General features: G+C 48.1%; 1 protein-coding gene across 2 annotated transcripts in view; it reads right to left on the bottom strand.

Moving 5' to 3' along the window:
- psme4a (proteasome activator subunit 4a) overlaps positions 1 to 13,591 on the bottom strand; it is a 67,029-nt gene that overhangs the window by 6,602 nt on the left and 46,836 nt on the right. For both annotated transcript variants that reach the window (XM_047028728.1, XM_047028729.1), the window contains 9 exons: positions 12,768 to 12,920; positions 10,027 to 10,131; positions 9,640 to 9,731; positions 8,681 to 8,812; positions 7,862 to 8,070; positions 7,407 to 7,492; positions 4,784 to 4,912; positions 4,199 to 4,354; positions 620 to 782 (listed from right to left, as the gene is read on the bottom strand). In XM_047028728.1, the coding sequence (XP_046884684.1) occupies positions 620 to 782; positions 4,199 to 4,354; positions 4,784 to 4,912; positions 7,407 to 7,492; positions 7,862 to 8,070; positions 8,681 to 8,812; positions 9,640 to 9,731; positions 10,027 to 10,131; positions 12,768 to 12,920 (1,225 nt within the window). The remainder of the gene's footprint in view (positions 1 to 619; positions 783 to 4,198; positions 4,355 to 4,783; positions 4,913 to 7,406; positions 7,493 to 7,861; positions 8,071 to 8,680; positions 8,813 to 9,639; positions 9,732 to 10,026; positions 10,132 to 12,767; positions 12,921 to 13,591) is intronic.

Raw genomic sequence — 13,591 nt, 5'->3', positions numbered from 1 at the left:
TGTGTGTAGCTCCAGAGGGGATGGTGTGTGTGTGTGTGTGTGTAGCTCCAGAGGGGATGGTGTGTGTGTGTGTGTGTGTGTGTAGCTCCAGAGGGGATGGTGTGTGTGTGTGTGTAGCTCCAGAGGGGATGGTGTGTGTGTGTGTGTGTAGCTCCAGAGGGGATGGTGTGTGTGTGTGTGTGTGTGTAGCTCCAGAGGGGATGGTGTGTGTGTGTGTGTGTAGCTCCAGAGGGGATGGTGTGTGTGTGTGTGTGTAGCTCCAGAGGGGATGGTGTGTGTGTGTGTGTGTGTGTGTGTAGCTCCAGAGGGGATGGTGTGTGTGTGTAGCTCCAGAGGGGATGGTGTGTGTGTGTGTGTGTGTAGCTCCAGAGGGGATGGTGTGTGTGTGTGTGTGTGTAGCTCCAGAGGGGATGGTGTGTGTGTGTGTGTGTGTGTGTAGCTCCAGAGGGGATGGTGTGTGTGTGTGTAGCTCCAGAGGGGATGGTGTGTGTGTGTAGCTCCAGAGGGGATGGTGTGTGTGTGTGTAGCTCCAGAGGGGATGGTGTGTGTGTGTGTGTGTAGCTCCAGAGGGGATGGTGTGTGTGTGTAGCTCCAGAGGGGATGCTGTGTGGTTGTGTACCTCCAGAGGGGATGCTGTCCGCTGCAGAGCCTTGCTCCCTCCTTCTGCTCCTGGGCAGTCTGGTCCTACACAGCTCCTCAAAGTGGCTCTGCATGGAGGGGTCCATGGACAGGAAGTTACACTGCAGGAAGCCGCTCAGCGTGGTGGCAGCCATCTCCCTCACCTGGGGGGGTTACCATCTAGAGTTACCATCCTCTAGGACTGAACATACAGCAGGTACAACCATCTAGAGTTACCATCCTCTAGGACTGAACATACAACAGGTACAACCATCTAGAGTTACCATCCTCTAGGACTGAACATACAGCAGGTACAACCATCTAGAGTTACCATCCTCTAGGACTGAACATACAGCAGGTACATATCTAGACAGACTGTAAGAGGGAGGGAGAGAAAAATGGAGTGAAATACAGAGAGGGAGGGAGGATTAAGGAAACAATAGAGAAGGATAGAGAGAGGGAGGGAGTGACAGAGAGAAAGAGAGGAAAGTATGGAAAGAGAGATAAAGAGAATGAGAGAAGGATGGAGAGAGGGAGGCAGGGAAAGGGAGACAAAGACAATGAGAGAAAGCTGAAACACCCTGACCTCTAAATCCGAACAGAACACATTCAGACCGTCAATTTACAAGAACCGTGAGTTCGATAAGACATTTGAGTCCTCATTTCGGTTTCCTAACTACTACGAAAGGTATTACGATCCCTTGGTGTTATTTTTCAGTAGATAAAATTGCTCATTTTTTCCGCACTGTCGCTTGTACTCCCCTGGTTGAGTCTTTCACATGGCTACGGATGATTGGCTGACTTTACAGTTCAAATATAGGCTAAAACCAAAAAGTTTCTTGCTTACTGCCTCTCCATTAAATGATGGCCTGACAAAATGAAACAAAAATAGCAGAGTGGGGAACAAAAAAGGCAAAATTGCTGGAACTAATTAATTGGAGAGATCCAAGATATTTTCTGGCGAAATATGGCAAATAGAAATGAATGGATGTATATTAAGGATTAGAGCGTAGCTGTCGCCACAGCCAATCTTCTGGTGACTCCAGCTTTCAAGATTCGACAAGAACCGGATTTGAAAACCAGAATCTGAATCGATAACATTGAAACGATACCCAACCCTAATCACTGCGTAGCATTTCCCATGGCTGAAAGCAGTTACACACGAGAGGACTGGAGAGAGAGAGACCATCCCTCCATCCATCCCCCCATCCCCTTTGAATCTCAACATGATCTCCATGGCAACAGGCTACTCCTGCAGCCTGAGCCTCAAAGCAACAGGGAGAGGACTTAAAAGAGAAAGAGAGGGAGAGTGAAAGAGAGAAGAAAAGAGAGAGGAAACAGAAAGGGAAATAGACAGAAGGAGATTTATAGAAAGAGAGGGAGAAGGGGGGGAAGGTCTAACCACGAAAAAGGGAGATCTATAAATATATAAATATATATATATATATATATATATATATATATATATATATATATACATACAGGGCCGGCCCAAGCCTTTATGGGGCCTTAAGCAGAATTTATTTGGGGGCCCCTCCGCATCGCTGATTTTTTTTCTTCTTAATTACCGTAATTCTTTGATTTAATTTATTACACATAATTTTTTCCATCATTCCATTTCCATCATTTTTGGTGCACCGATAGATATAGAATTCTGTGCTAGCTGCGCTAGCATGCTATAACGTGTTAGTTCGCTACATGAAATGTTCTTAGATAGTTTGAACAGTACAGTCTTCTAAATCACTCATTAAGCAACGAGCAAATGTCATTATTAGTTAAACTAGCTAGCTCTATCTCCATCTGCTTTTTATTAACGCTGATTTGCAAGGAATGCAAGAACACCTAGCTAGATAATGAAAACACCTAGACTACCTAAGGTACTGTACAGCCTCTAAACTAGTTTAGTTTGCTTATGCAAGAGCACTTGTTTCTCCAGTTCTTTCAATACATAATCTAGACAGACGTTAGCAATAGGCTAGACTGCTATTCTTTTTTGGTTATTTTTTCGTAAGCTTCCGTTCTAATGCAGCCTAACAGCTAGCCTCTAGCTAGCTAGAGTAATTTGCTAAGTAAGGTATGTTGATGTGATATTTGAAACGTATTTACCCAACAGTGGACCCCAAGTGCAAGAAAAGAAAATGTTCATTAATGACATGCTGCTACTAGGTATTTCAGGACATGCTACTCTTACCGTATTTCTGGGGCGGTGTTTATTAAACAATGTTCATTTTTGGTGCAGCGTTTAATCGAGAGCAGCGTTTTATTGCAGAAACACGGTACATTTAACTGTAACTTCATGTATATTGGGGGCCCTCTGGCAGCTACGGGGGCCCTTAACAGCCGCTTAGTTCGCTTATGCCTTGGGCCGGCCCTGTTATATACATAGAGAGAGAGAGAGACAGACAGGGAGAGATCAGCCATGACATCATGACCACCTGCCTTGTATTGTGTACGTGGCCCTTTTGCCACCAATACAGGCCTGACCTACACAGATCTGACCTACACTACATAGGCTTGACCTACACAGGCCTGACCTACACTTCACAGGCCTGACCTACACCATACAGGCCTGACCTACATAATGCAGGCCTGACCTACACAATACAGGCCGGACCTACACAATACAGGCCTGACCTACACAATACAGGCCTGACCTACACAATACAGGCCTGACCTACATAATGCAGGCCTGACCTACACAATACAGGCCGGACCTACACAATACAGGCCTGACCTACACAATACAGGCCTGACCTACATAATACAGGCCTGACCTACACTACACAGGCCTGACCTACACAATACAGGCCTGACCTACACAGGCCTGACCTACACAATACAGGCCGGACCTACACAATACAGGCCTGACCTACACAATACAGGCCTGACCTACATAATACAGGCCTGACCTACACTACACAGGCCTGACCTACACAATACAGGCCTGACCTACACAGGCCTGACCTACACCATACAGGCCGGACCTACACAATACAGGCCTGACCTACACTACACAGGCCTGACCTACACTACACAGGCCTGACCTACACAATACAGGCTGGACCTACACAATACAGGCCTGACCTACACAATACAGGCCTGACCTACATAATACAGGCCTGACCTACACTACACAGGCCTGACCTACACAATACAGGCCTGACCTACACTACACAGGCCTGACCTACACAATACAGGCCTGACCTACACAGATCTGACCTACACAATACAGGCCTGACCTACACAATACAGGCCTGACCTACACAACACAGGCCTGACCTACACCATACAGGCCTGACCTACACAATACAGGTGATCATGATGTCATGGCTGATCGGTGTATATGTATGTGTGTGTGTGATAGAGAGATAGAGACAGACAGACAGTGACAGACGGAGATAGACAGAGAGAGAGACAGACAGACAGACAGAGATAGACAGAGACAGACAGACAGATAGAGACAGAGAGAGAGACAGACAGACACAGAAAGAGACAGACAGACAAAGACAGAGAGACAGACAGACAGACACAGAAAGAGAGAGACAGACAGAGAGACAGACAGAGAGAGAGAGGGGGATACCTCCAGCTGCTCATCCTGCAGCAGCTGTATGACCAGCTGTCTGACATGCTGCACAGCGCTGGGTTGGTTCAGGAAGGTGAACAGGTTGTAGAACACCATTATCTGCAGGTACGTCAGCACTGTGTACCTGGCATGCCAGGAGCTGCTGCCCGCGATCTGGACACACACACACACACACAGATCAGTTCCACTTCCTTGTTCTCTATTCATCTATAAAGGCACTGCACTCAGTTGGGTTATAAAGGCACTGCACTCCGTTGGGTTATGAAGGCACTGCACTCCGTTGGGTTATAAAGGCACTGCACTCCGTTGGGTTATAAAGGCACTGCACTCCGTTGGGTTATAAAGAGACGCACGCACTCACATACTGTGTGTGTGTTAACATTCTGGCTTGGCCATTAAATCCGATTTGAATATTATTTGTATCTTTAGAACAAGAACAGGGATGTAAACATGAATATGATTGTGAGTGTGTGTGGTTGCCATGGTAGTGAGTGTGACTGGTTGCTACGGTAACGAGTGTTTCCCATGGTAGGATGTGAAAAGCTGTGCGACTTCTGCAGTGTGTGTGTGTGTGTGTCTCACCTCCTGAAGAGTGCGCAGCACCTGGGGGATCTGCTGACTGTAAAGCAGACCCTGGGACATCAGACACAGACACATCTTAGCATCCCTCTTCAGCTCGTCATAGCTGTCGTCGTTCTCCACCGGAGCAATCTGACGAGGGCACAGACAGGGAGCACAGTTCCTTTACTGGAGCTCATCTGAAACATAACTGATTATTTTGGACAGGACAAGGTGGTGACAGGAGAGTAGGCAGGAAGTGGAGGTGACATGGCAGAAATGTAGCAGGAAGTGGACATGACATCACAACAAGAAGTGGAGGTGACAGGACAACATGAAGCAATAGAGGGTTTTCACCGACGCGTCATCAGACCGGAAGTCGCCATCTTGGAGACACTCCGCATCACAACAAAGCACTGGCACTGAAGTATATCCCGAACGTCGTCAAGGAAAATGGAGAATTATTGCAGTGTTTCAGGTTGTACAAATAGCACAGATCGTGAAAAACATTTGGTGTATTATCGAGTTCCAAAAGTTATTAGAAACCAGGGAAAGGAATGCCAGATTGTCAGAGGAAAGGAAGCGCTTGTGGTTGGCAAAGCTCAACTAAGATCTACGAGGGAAAAATCTGGACAACATACGGATTTGTTCGGTACATTTCTTGTCAGGTATTGTGAATTGTTTATTTCAGCGGCTCAAAACATTTTTTCTATTGTAATGATAATATTTTTAATAGTAAATAGTAAAAACAATTACTGCTTTTATTGTTTTTACTGTGCACTTATTTTACTGTAAAGCTGACGTTGACATAATATAATTCATATCAAACTACTGCATGTGTATGGGTTCGGCGAGAAAACCAGGTACAGTAGTTAACAATATCGGGATATCCAACTGAAGGCAGAATCACCGGATCGTCACGGATCCAAGTAGAGGGAGCTAACTGGTAGGGATCTGCACCGCCAATAAATCCAAATTTCTCAAAATATCGACCCTTTTCTTGTGGTCCAAGTCCTTCCCTAATATGCCTTTGGATCTTGGACGCGTTTTGATGACCATTTCGGTCGTTTATACATGGCTACAGTTGCACCAAAGAGTATAGAATATACGTTCTTTGGTTGTACTCCGTTCAGTTGTTTACACCGAGTGCCTCCAATATGGCCGCTCATCCGGGTTACCACCTAGAACGTGACGTCGGTGAAAACCCTTTATACGTGCAGGCAAAGAGTATAGAAGCACAAGAGGCGAAACTCTGATGCTTTTTTGGTAACAGTCACTAGGGGACGCTTCGGTAGCGCGCCGCCATTGTGGAGTGAATATTCCAACTGGAGTTACTGGACAACAGCACAGATAGTTAGCTACATACTAGCTAGTTATAGGTAACAGATCTTTTATTTTATGTTAGCTAGCGTCGGCAGCTGAGCATTAGCATCATTTGTATCAGTTAAATGTACGTAGTTAAATATCAGCTAATGTTCAACTGTAAGGTATACACCTTCTTCAATCAGCCTCTGCCGGGTAGAAAGGGAAACATTTTTTAAGAAAAAAAGAGTTAACACCAACGTTTTGTGGCTAAATCCATTGTTATGTCTAAAAATTATTTTTTTTATATAGTATAAGTTTAGCTAGCTTGCAAATACTTAGGATAGCCTACCGAAGTTGAGTTAGCCAATGTCGATGCTAGCTAACGTTAGTTTGCTAGCTGTGGGCTATATAACATTTCACTGGGTCTTGCAGCGCTGGTTGATTTACTGAAATTATTATGAAATGTTATGTACTAGCCATTTGCCTACTTTAGCAAGTCACAGTATCCCCTGAGAGTGTAACTGAGACGACACAGTAAATCATTCTTCTTTCAAGTAATAAGCCCCCGTTGAAGTGTTGAGCATTAAACTAGCTGCACGGTCTGTGATCTTGGGATGAAACCACTTTTTGTGTTTTGCTAATGCAGAACACGGTCAAATAAAATCGGTAATGTTGAGTAAAGGTATTGAGTGGCACATAACGTGAAGTAACATGGCATTTTATTTTGTTTGAGTTTTAACTTGTCCAGTAGCCCACATTTCTCTTCCAGACTTGCCCTATAAAATCCACTTGTCCCAGACAAGCCTTAATGTCTAGCCCTGTTGACTAGACTCTTGATACAGATCAGAATCCATCATCTTGGACACCCAAAATCAGCGAATCTCACAGCCAAATCAGCACAATAGAAAATGTGCTTTAAAAAAGGTCAAGCCAAACTTTTTTTGTGAAAAAAAAGTGGAAGACTTGTCTGTAAGTCTGTGAAATAAACTGTTAAAAAGGGATTTGATGATCACTAGTCTAGTGATAACGTTATTCTGTGTTGTCATCATTCAGTTTTTTTTTTTAACAAAGCAGCTGATATTGCCAAAAGCGACAGCAAGCTAGTGGACTGCCGAGTCACTTTCACCCCAAAATGGCGGAAACGTAGCATTGCTACTGGGCACTGGTGTTGCAATGGAGCGTTTTCTATTGGCGTTCACCTTTTGTCAATATAAGTTATTTGGTGGAGGTGACAGGACAACAGGAAGTGCAGGTGACAGGACAACAGGAAGTGCAAGTGACAGGACAACAGGAAGCAGGAAGTGCAAGTGACAGGACAACAAGGAGCAGGCATGATGCTCACTTTGAAGAGCAGAGGAAGCAGCTGGAGCTGTTCTGGGACGGCAGTAGAGAAGGATCGTCCAGCGCTGGCCATCAGCCACTTCAGCACTGAGACACAGGAGACATAACATCACTACTGTACTAGAGGAGACATAACATCACTACTGTACTAGAGGAGACATAACATCACTACTGTACTAGAGGAGACATAACATCAATACTGTACTAGAGGAGACATAACATCACTACTGTACTAGAGGAGACATAACATCACTACTGTACTAGAGGAGCCATAACATCACTACTGTACTAGAGGGGAGACATAACATCACTACTGTACTAGAGGAGACATAACATCACTACTGTACTACAATACTCCACTGAGACACACCCTGCTCCTACATGTCTCCATGGCAACCTGCTCCTACCTGTCTCCATGGTAACCTGCTACCCATCTCCATGGTAACCTGCTCCTACCTGTCTTGAGCAGCTTGATGGCCTGGGTCCTCTCGTCCTGCAGGCCGCCCTCGTTCTCCTCCAGCACGTGGTTCTGGATCTCCTCGTCTCCCTCCAGCAGAGGCTTGAGGTGCTGCATGACGCGCTGCGTGAAGTCAGCGATGCGAGGGGAGGAGGTGGGCTGGACGGACGGCAGGGTCACGTCGATCATGAAGATGTAGGTGAGAACACTGCAGATAGGGGTCAGGGTCAGGAGGGGGCGTGGGTGTGTGAGTATGTATGTGTTCTGGGTTGTGGTGTGAGGGAGTGTGTGTGTGTGTTCTGGGGTGTGTGTGAGAGAGTGTGTGTGTGTTCTGGGGTGTGGTGTGTGAGAGTGTGTGTGTGTTCTGGGGTGTGTGAGAGAGTGTGTGTGTGTTCTGGGTTGTGGTGTGTGAGAGAGTGTGTGTGTGTTCTGGGGTGTGGTGTGTGAGAGAGTGTGCGTGTGTTCTGGGGTGTGGTGTGTGAGAGAGTGTGTGTGTGTTCTGGGGTGTGGTGTGTGAGAGAGTGTGTGTGTGTTCTGGGGTGTGTGAGAGAGTGTGTTTGTGTTCTGGGTTGTGGTGTGTGAGAGAGTGTGTGTGTGTTCTGGGGTGTGGTGTGTGAGAGAGTGTGTGTGTGTTCTGGGGTGTGTGTGAGAGAGTGTATATGGTGGGTTGTGTGAGAGAGTGTATATGGTGGGGTGTGTGTGTAGGTCAGCACACTGCAGAAAGGGAGACAGGGTTATGAATGTGTGTGTGAGTGAGATGTGTGTGCATGTGTCAGTCTGGGTCCTGTGTGTATGACAGCATGTTTGTGTGTGAGTACCTGCCGATGCGCTCCCTCACGTTCTTGTAGACCTGTGTGAGTTTGGGCTCCAGGTAGGCCAGCAGTCTGTGGAGCAGCTCAGGAACCCTCCACTCCTGCTGGGCCAGGCCCCCCTGCAGCACGTACAGCCGGCTGGGGACGCACACAGTTACCATCCAGCACTGGCACATCTACAGTTACCATCCAGCACTGGCACATCTACAGTTACCATCCAGCACTGGCACATCTACAGTTACCATCCAGCACTGGTACATCTACAGTTACCATCCAGCACTGGTACATCTACAGTTACCATCCAGCACTGGTACATCTACATTTACCATCCAGCACTGGTACATCTACATTTACCATCCAGCACTGGTACATCTACATTTACCATCCAGCACTGGTACATCTACAGTTACCATCCAGCACTGGTACATCTACATTTACCATCCAGCACTGGTACATCTACATTTACCATCCAGCATTAGCACCACAGAATCAACACCGGCCGCCACATATTGCATTTCGTCAATACATTTTTAAACACTAACACTATTTAGGTTAAAACACGCAGCGTATTCCTTCAGCTGCATTTCCTTTCCCTGCTCTCCCTCCGTCACTCATGCGTCTTTCTCACATACGCACAGTCACAACGTCAGCACACGTTAGCAAAGATGCATACCTACGCCGTTCTAGTAAGAACAGAGAGCTATATCAGCGAGCCTTCAGTATTAGTGCCGTAGCTAAAGATCTAGTAAAGTTGAGGCTACTTTTCTTTAAGTACCTACGGACATGTCTTAATCGAAGGTTCCCCTTCGTTCTTTTGGTGAGAAGTTGGAGAAGTATGTACACTACAAGATATATCGTTGTAGTTTGCAGATATTCCTGCATAGATGTATATGCAGCAGATCCTCATATATAGATGTATATGCAGCAGATCCTCATATATAGATGTATATGCAGCAGATCCTCACCAGGCATCCACGAAGGACCCTCCCTCCCCGTTGACAGGAGATTCCATCAGCAGCTCAAACAGCCAGTGCAGCTTCCTGGGGTCTCTGCTCTCCTGTAACAAACACACACACCATAATATATTTTAACACTCTGGGAACACACATGCCACATGGAACTTATCTACATATCTATCTCTGTGTCTCTGTGCCTCCATTCACCTCTCCCCCTCCCCCCCTCCCTCCCTCCCTCCAACCACCCCCTCCCTCCCCCCCTCCCTCCTCTCCCTCCCTCCAACCACCCCCTCCCTCCCCCCCTCCCTCCTCTCCCTCCCTCCAACCACCCCCTCCCTCCCCCCAACCACCCCCTCCCTCCCCCCCTCCCTCCTCTCCCCTCCTCTCCTCTCTTACGCAGGCAGTGGCGATGCATGTCCCCCAGTCAGTGTAGGTTTCTATGGTGATGTTGTTGAGGGCAGTGCGGAGCAGCGGACAGAGCAGCTCCCACAGGCACTCCACCTGCGGCAGGGGTCAGGGGGCAGGGGTCAGACCACAGGAATGGAAGTATGTGTGTGTGTGTGCCACCTTGTCGTAGCTCCAGTGTGTGTGTGTGGATGTGTGTGCCACCTTGTCGTAGCTCCAGTGTGTGTGTGTGGATGTGTGTGCCACCTTGTCGTAGCTCCAGTGTGTGTGTGTGGATGTGTGTGCCACCTTGTCGTAGCTCCAGTGTGTGTGTGTGGATGTGTGTGCCACCTTGTCGTAGCTCCAGTGTGTGTGTGCCACCTTGTCGTAGCTCCAGTGTGTGTGTGTGGATGTGTGTGCCACCTTGTCGTAGCTCCAGTGTGTGTGTGTGGATGTTTGTGCCACCTTGTCGTAGCTCCAGTGTGTGTGTGTGGATGTGTGTGCCACCTTGTCGTAGCTCCAGTGTGTGTGTGTGGATGTGTGTGCCACCTTGTCGTAGCTCCAGTGTGTGTGTGTGTATGTGTGTGCTACCTTGTCGTAGCTCCAGTGTGTGTGTGTGGATGTGTGTGCCACCTTGTCGTAGCTCCAGTGTGTGTGTGTGGATGTGTGTGCCACCTTGTCGTAGCTCCAGTGTGTGTGTGTGGATGTGTGTGCCACCTTGTCGTAGCTCCAGTGTGTGTGTGTGGATGTGTGTGTGCCACCTTGTCGTAGCTCCAGTGTGTGTGTGTGTGGATGTGTGTGCCACCTTGTCGTAGCTCCAGTGTGTGTGTGTGGATGTGTGTGCCACCTTGTCGTAGCTCCAGTGTGTGTGTGTGGATGTGTGTGCCACCTTGTCGTAGCTCCAGTGTGTGTGTGTGGATGTGTGTGTGCCACCTTGTCGTAGCTCCAGTGTGTGTGTGGATGTGTGTGCCACCTTTCCGTAGCTCCAGTGCTTGTGTGTGTGTATGTGTGTGCCACCTTGTCGTAGCTCCAGTGTGTGTGTGTGGGTGTGTGTGTGTGTGTGTGCTACCTTGTCGTAGCTCCAGTGTGTGTGTGTGTGTGTGTGTGTGTGTGTGTGTGTGCTACCTTGTCGTAGCTCCAGTGTGTGTGTGTGTGGATGTGTGTGCCACCTTGTCGTAGCTCCAGTGTGTGTGTGTGTGTGTGTGCCACCTTGTCGTAGCTCCAGTGTGTGTGTGTGGATGTGTGTGCCACCTTGTCGTAGCTCCAGTGTGTGTGTGTGGATGTGTGTGCCACCTTGTCGTAGCTCCAGTGTGTGTGTGCCACCTTGTCGTAGCTCCAGTGTGTGTGTGTGGATGTGTGTGCCACCTTGTCGTAGCTCCAGTGTGTGTGTGTGGATGTTTGTGCCACCTTGTCGTAGCTCCAGTGTGTGTGTGTGGATGTGTGTGCCACCTTGTCGTAGCTCCAGTGTGTGTGTGTGGATGTGTGTGCCACCTTGTCGTAGCTCCAGTGTGTGTGTGTGTATGTGTGTGCTACCTTGTCGTAGCTCCAGTGTGTGTGTGTGGATGTGTGTGCCACCTTGTCGTAGCTCCAGTGTGTGTGTGTGGATGTGTGTGCCACCTTGTCGTAGCTCCAGTGTGTGTGTGTGGATGTGTGTGCCACCTTGTCGTAGCTCCAGTGTGTGTGTGTGGATGTGTGTGTGCCACCTTGTCGTAGCTCCAGTGTGTGTGTGTGTGGATGTGTGTGCCACCTTGTCGTAGCTCCAGTGTGTGTGTGTGGATGTGTGTGCCACCTTGTCGTAGCTCCAGTGTGTGTGTGTGGATGTGTGTGCCACCTTGTCGTAGCTCCAGTGTGTGTGTGTGGATGTGTGTGTGCCACCTTGTCGTAGCTCCAGTGTGTGTGTGGATGTGTGTGCCACCTTTCCGTAGCTCCAGTGCTTGTGTGTGTGTATGTGTGTGCCACCTTGTCGTAGCTCCAGTGTGTGTGTGTGGGTGTGTGTGTGTGTGTGTGCTACCTTGTCGTAGCTCCAGTGTGTGTGTGTGTGTGTGTGTGTGTGTGTGTGTGTGCTACCTTGTCGTAGCTCCAGTGTGTGTGTGTGTGGATGTGTGTGCCACCTTGTCGTAGCTCCAGTGTGTGTGTGTGTGTGTGTGCCACCTTGTCGTAGCTCCAGTGTGTGTGTGGATGTGTGTGCCACCTTGTCGTAGCTCCAGTGTGTGTGTGTGGATGTGTGTGTGCCACCTTGTCGTAGCTCCAGTGTGTGTGTGGATGTGTGTGCCACCTTTCCGTAGCTCCAGTGCTTGTGTGTGTGTATGTGTGTGCCACCTTGTCGTAGCTCCAGTGTGTGTGTGTGGGTGTGTGTGTGTGTGTGTGCTACCTTGTCGTAGCTCCAGTGTGTGTGTGTGTGTGTGTGTGTGTGTGTGTGTGTGCTACCTTGTCGTAGCTCCAGTGTGTGTGTGTGTGGATGTGTGTGCCACCTTGTCGTAGCTCCAGTGTGTGTGTGTGTGTATGTGTGTGCTACCTTGTCGTAGCTCCAGTGTGTGTGTGTGTGTATGTGTGTGCTACCTTGTCGTAGCTCCAGTGTGTGTGTGTGGGTGTGTGTGTGTGTGTGTGCTACCTTGTTGTAGCTCCAGTGTGTGTGTGTGGATGTGTGTGCTACCTTGTTGTAGCTCCAGTGTGTGTGTGTGTGTATGTGTGTGCTACCTTGTCGTAGCTCCAGTGTGTGTGTGTGTGTGTATGTGTGTGTATGTGTGTGCTACCTTGTCGTAGCTCCAGTGCTTGCTGCCCCGGATGAGACCCGAGATGATCTCGGCCACACAGCGCTGTTTGCTCTCGTGAGAGTCACACACCAAACTCTGCAGGTGAGGCTGCAGCAGCGGCAGGAAGCTGTCACCGAAGTTCCGGAACAGACCCTAGAGGAGGAGGAGGAGGGGGGTGGGTGGTGGAGTTAGGAGTTGTTATAGAAGTCATTGACTGCAAAACCCAGTTTACCTTGTCATAGTTGAATAACGACAGTTTGGTGGGTAAAATGGACATACAGTGAACCTCAAGTCCCATTGACACCTCTTTCCTATAAAAATCTCACAATAAAATGTTTTAGCTGTAAATGGTTGGTTTCCAAAAAGCCACCAAACTAACGTTAGTTCTGTGGCTCCACCTTTTTCGGCTCTGGTCTGTACCTTTGTCACGCCCCAAAATTTAGACCTCAGACACTAGTTTAGCGCCAAGCTGCTCTGTGTACTTCAATGGGAATTACAAAGAAAGTTTGGAAGTTTAAAAGAACTGGAGAGAGGCAGGTGCTCTTGCATTAGCAAGCTAAACTAGTTTACATGGCTACAGTAGGTAGGTATTTTCGCTATCTAGCTGTTCTTGCATTCCTTGCAAATCAGGGTTAATAAAAAGCAGATGAGATAGAGCTAACTAGTCTAGCTAACATTGACATGTGCTCGTTGCTTAATCTGTGATTTAGAAGACTGTACTGTTCAAACTAGCTAAGAACATTAAATGTAGCAAACTAGCAACCTTGTCTAAAGACACGCTAGCATGCTAGCACAGCTAGCCTAACGCTGCCCTCAAATAAAAC

Source organism: Hypomesus transpacificus, chromosome 11, assembly GCF_021917145.1.
Source record: "Hypomesus transpacificus isolate Combined female chromosome 11, fHypTra1, whole genome shotgun sequence".
In the NCBI taxonomy this organism is placed as follows: domain Eukaryota; kingdom Metazoa; phylum Chordata; class Actinopteri; order Osmeriformes; family Osmeridae; genus Hypomesus; species Hypomesus transpacificus.
This window is presented reverse-complemented; position numbering and strand designations above follow the sequence as displayed.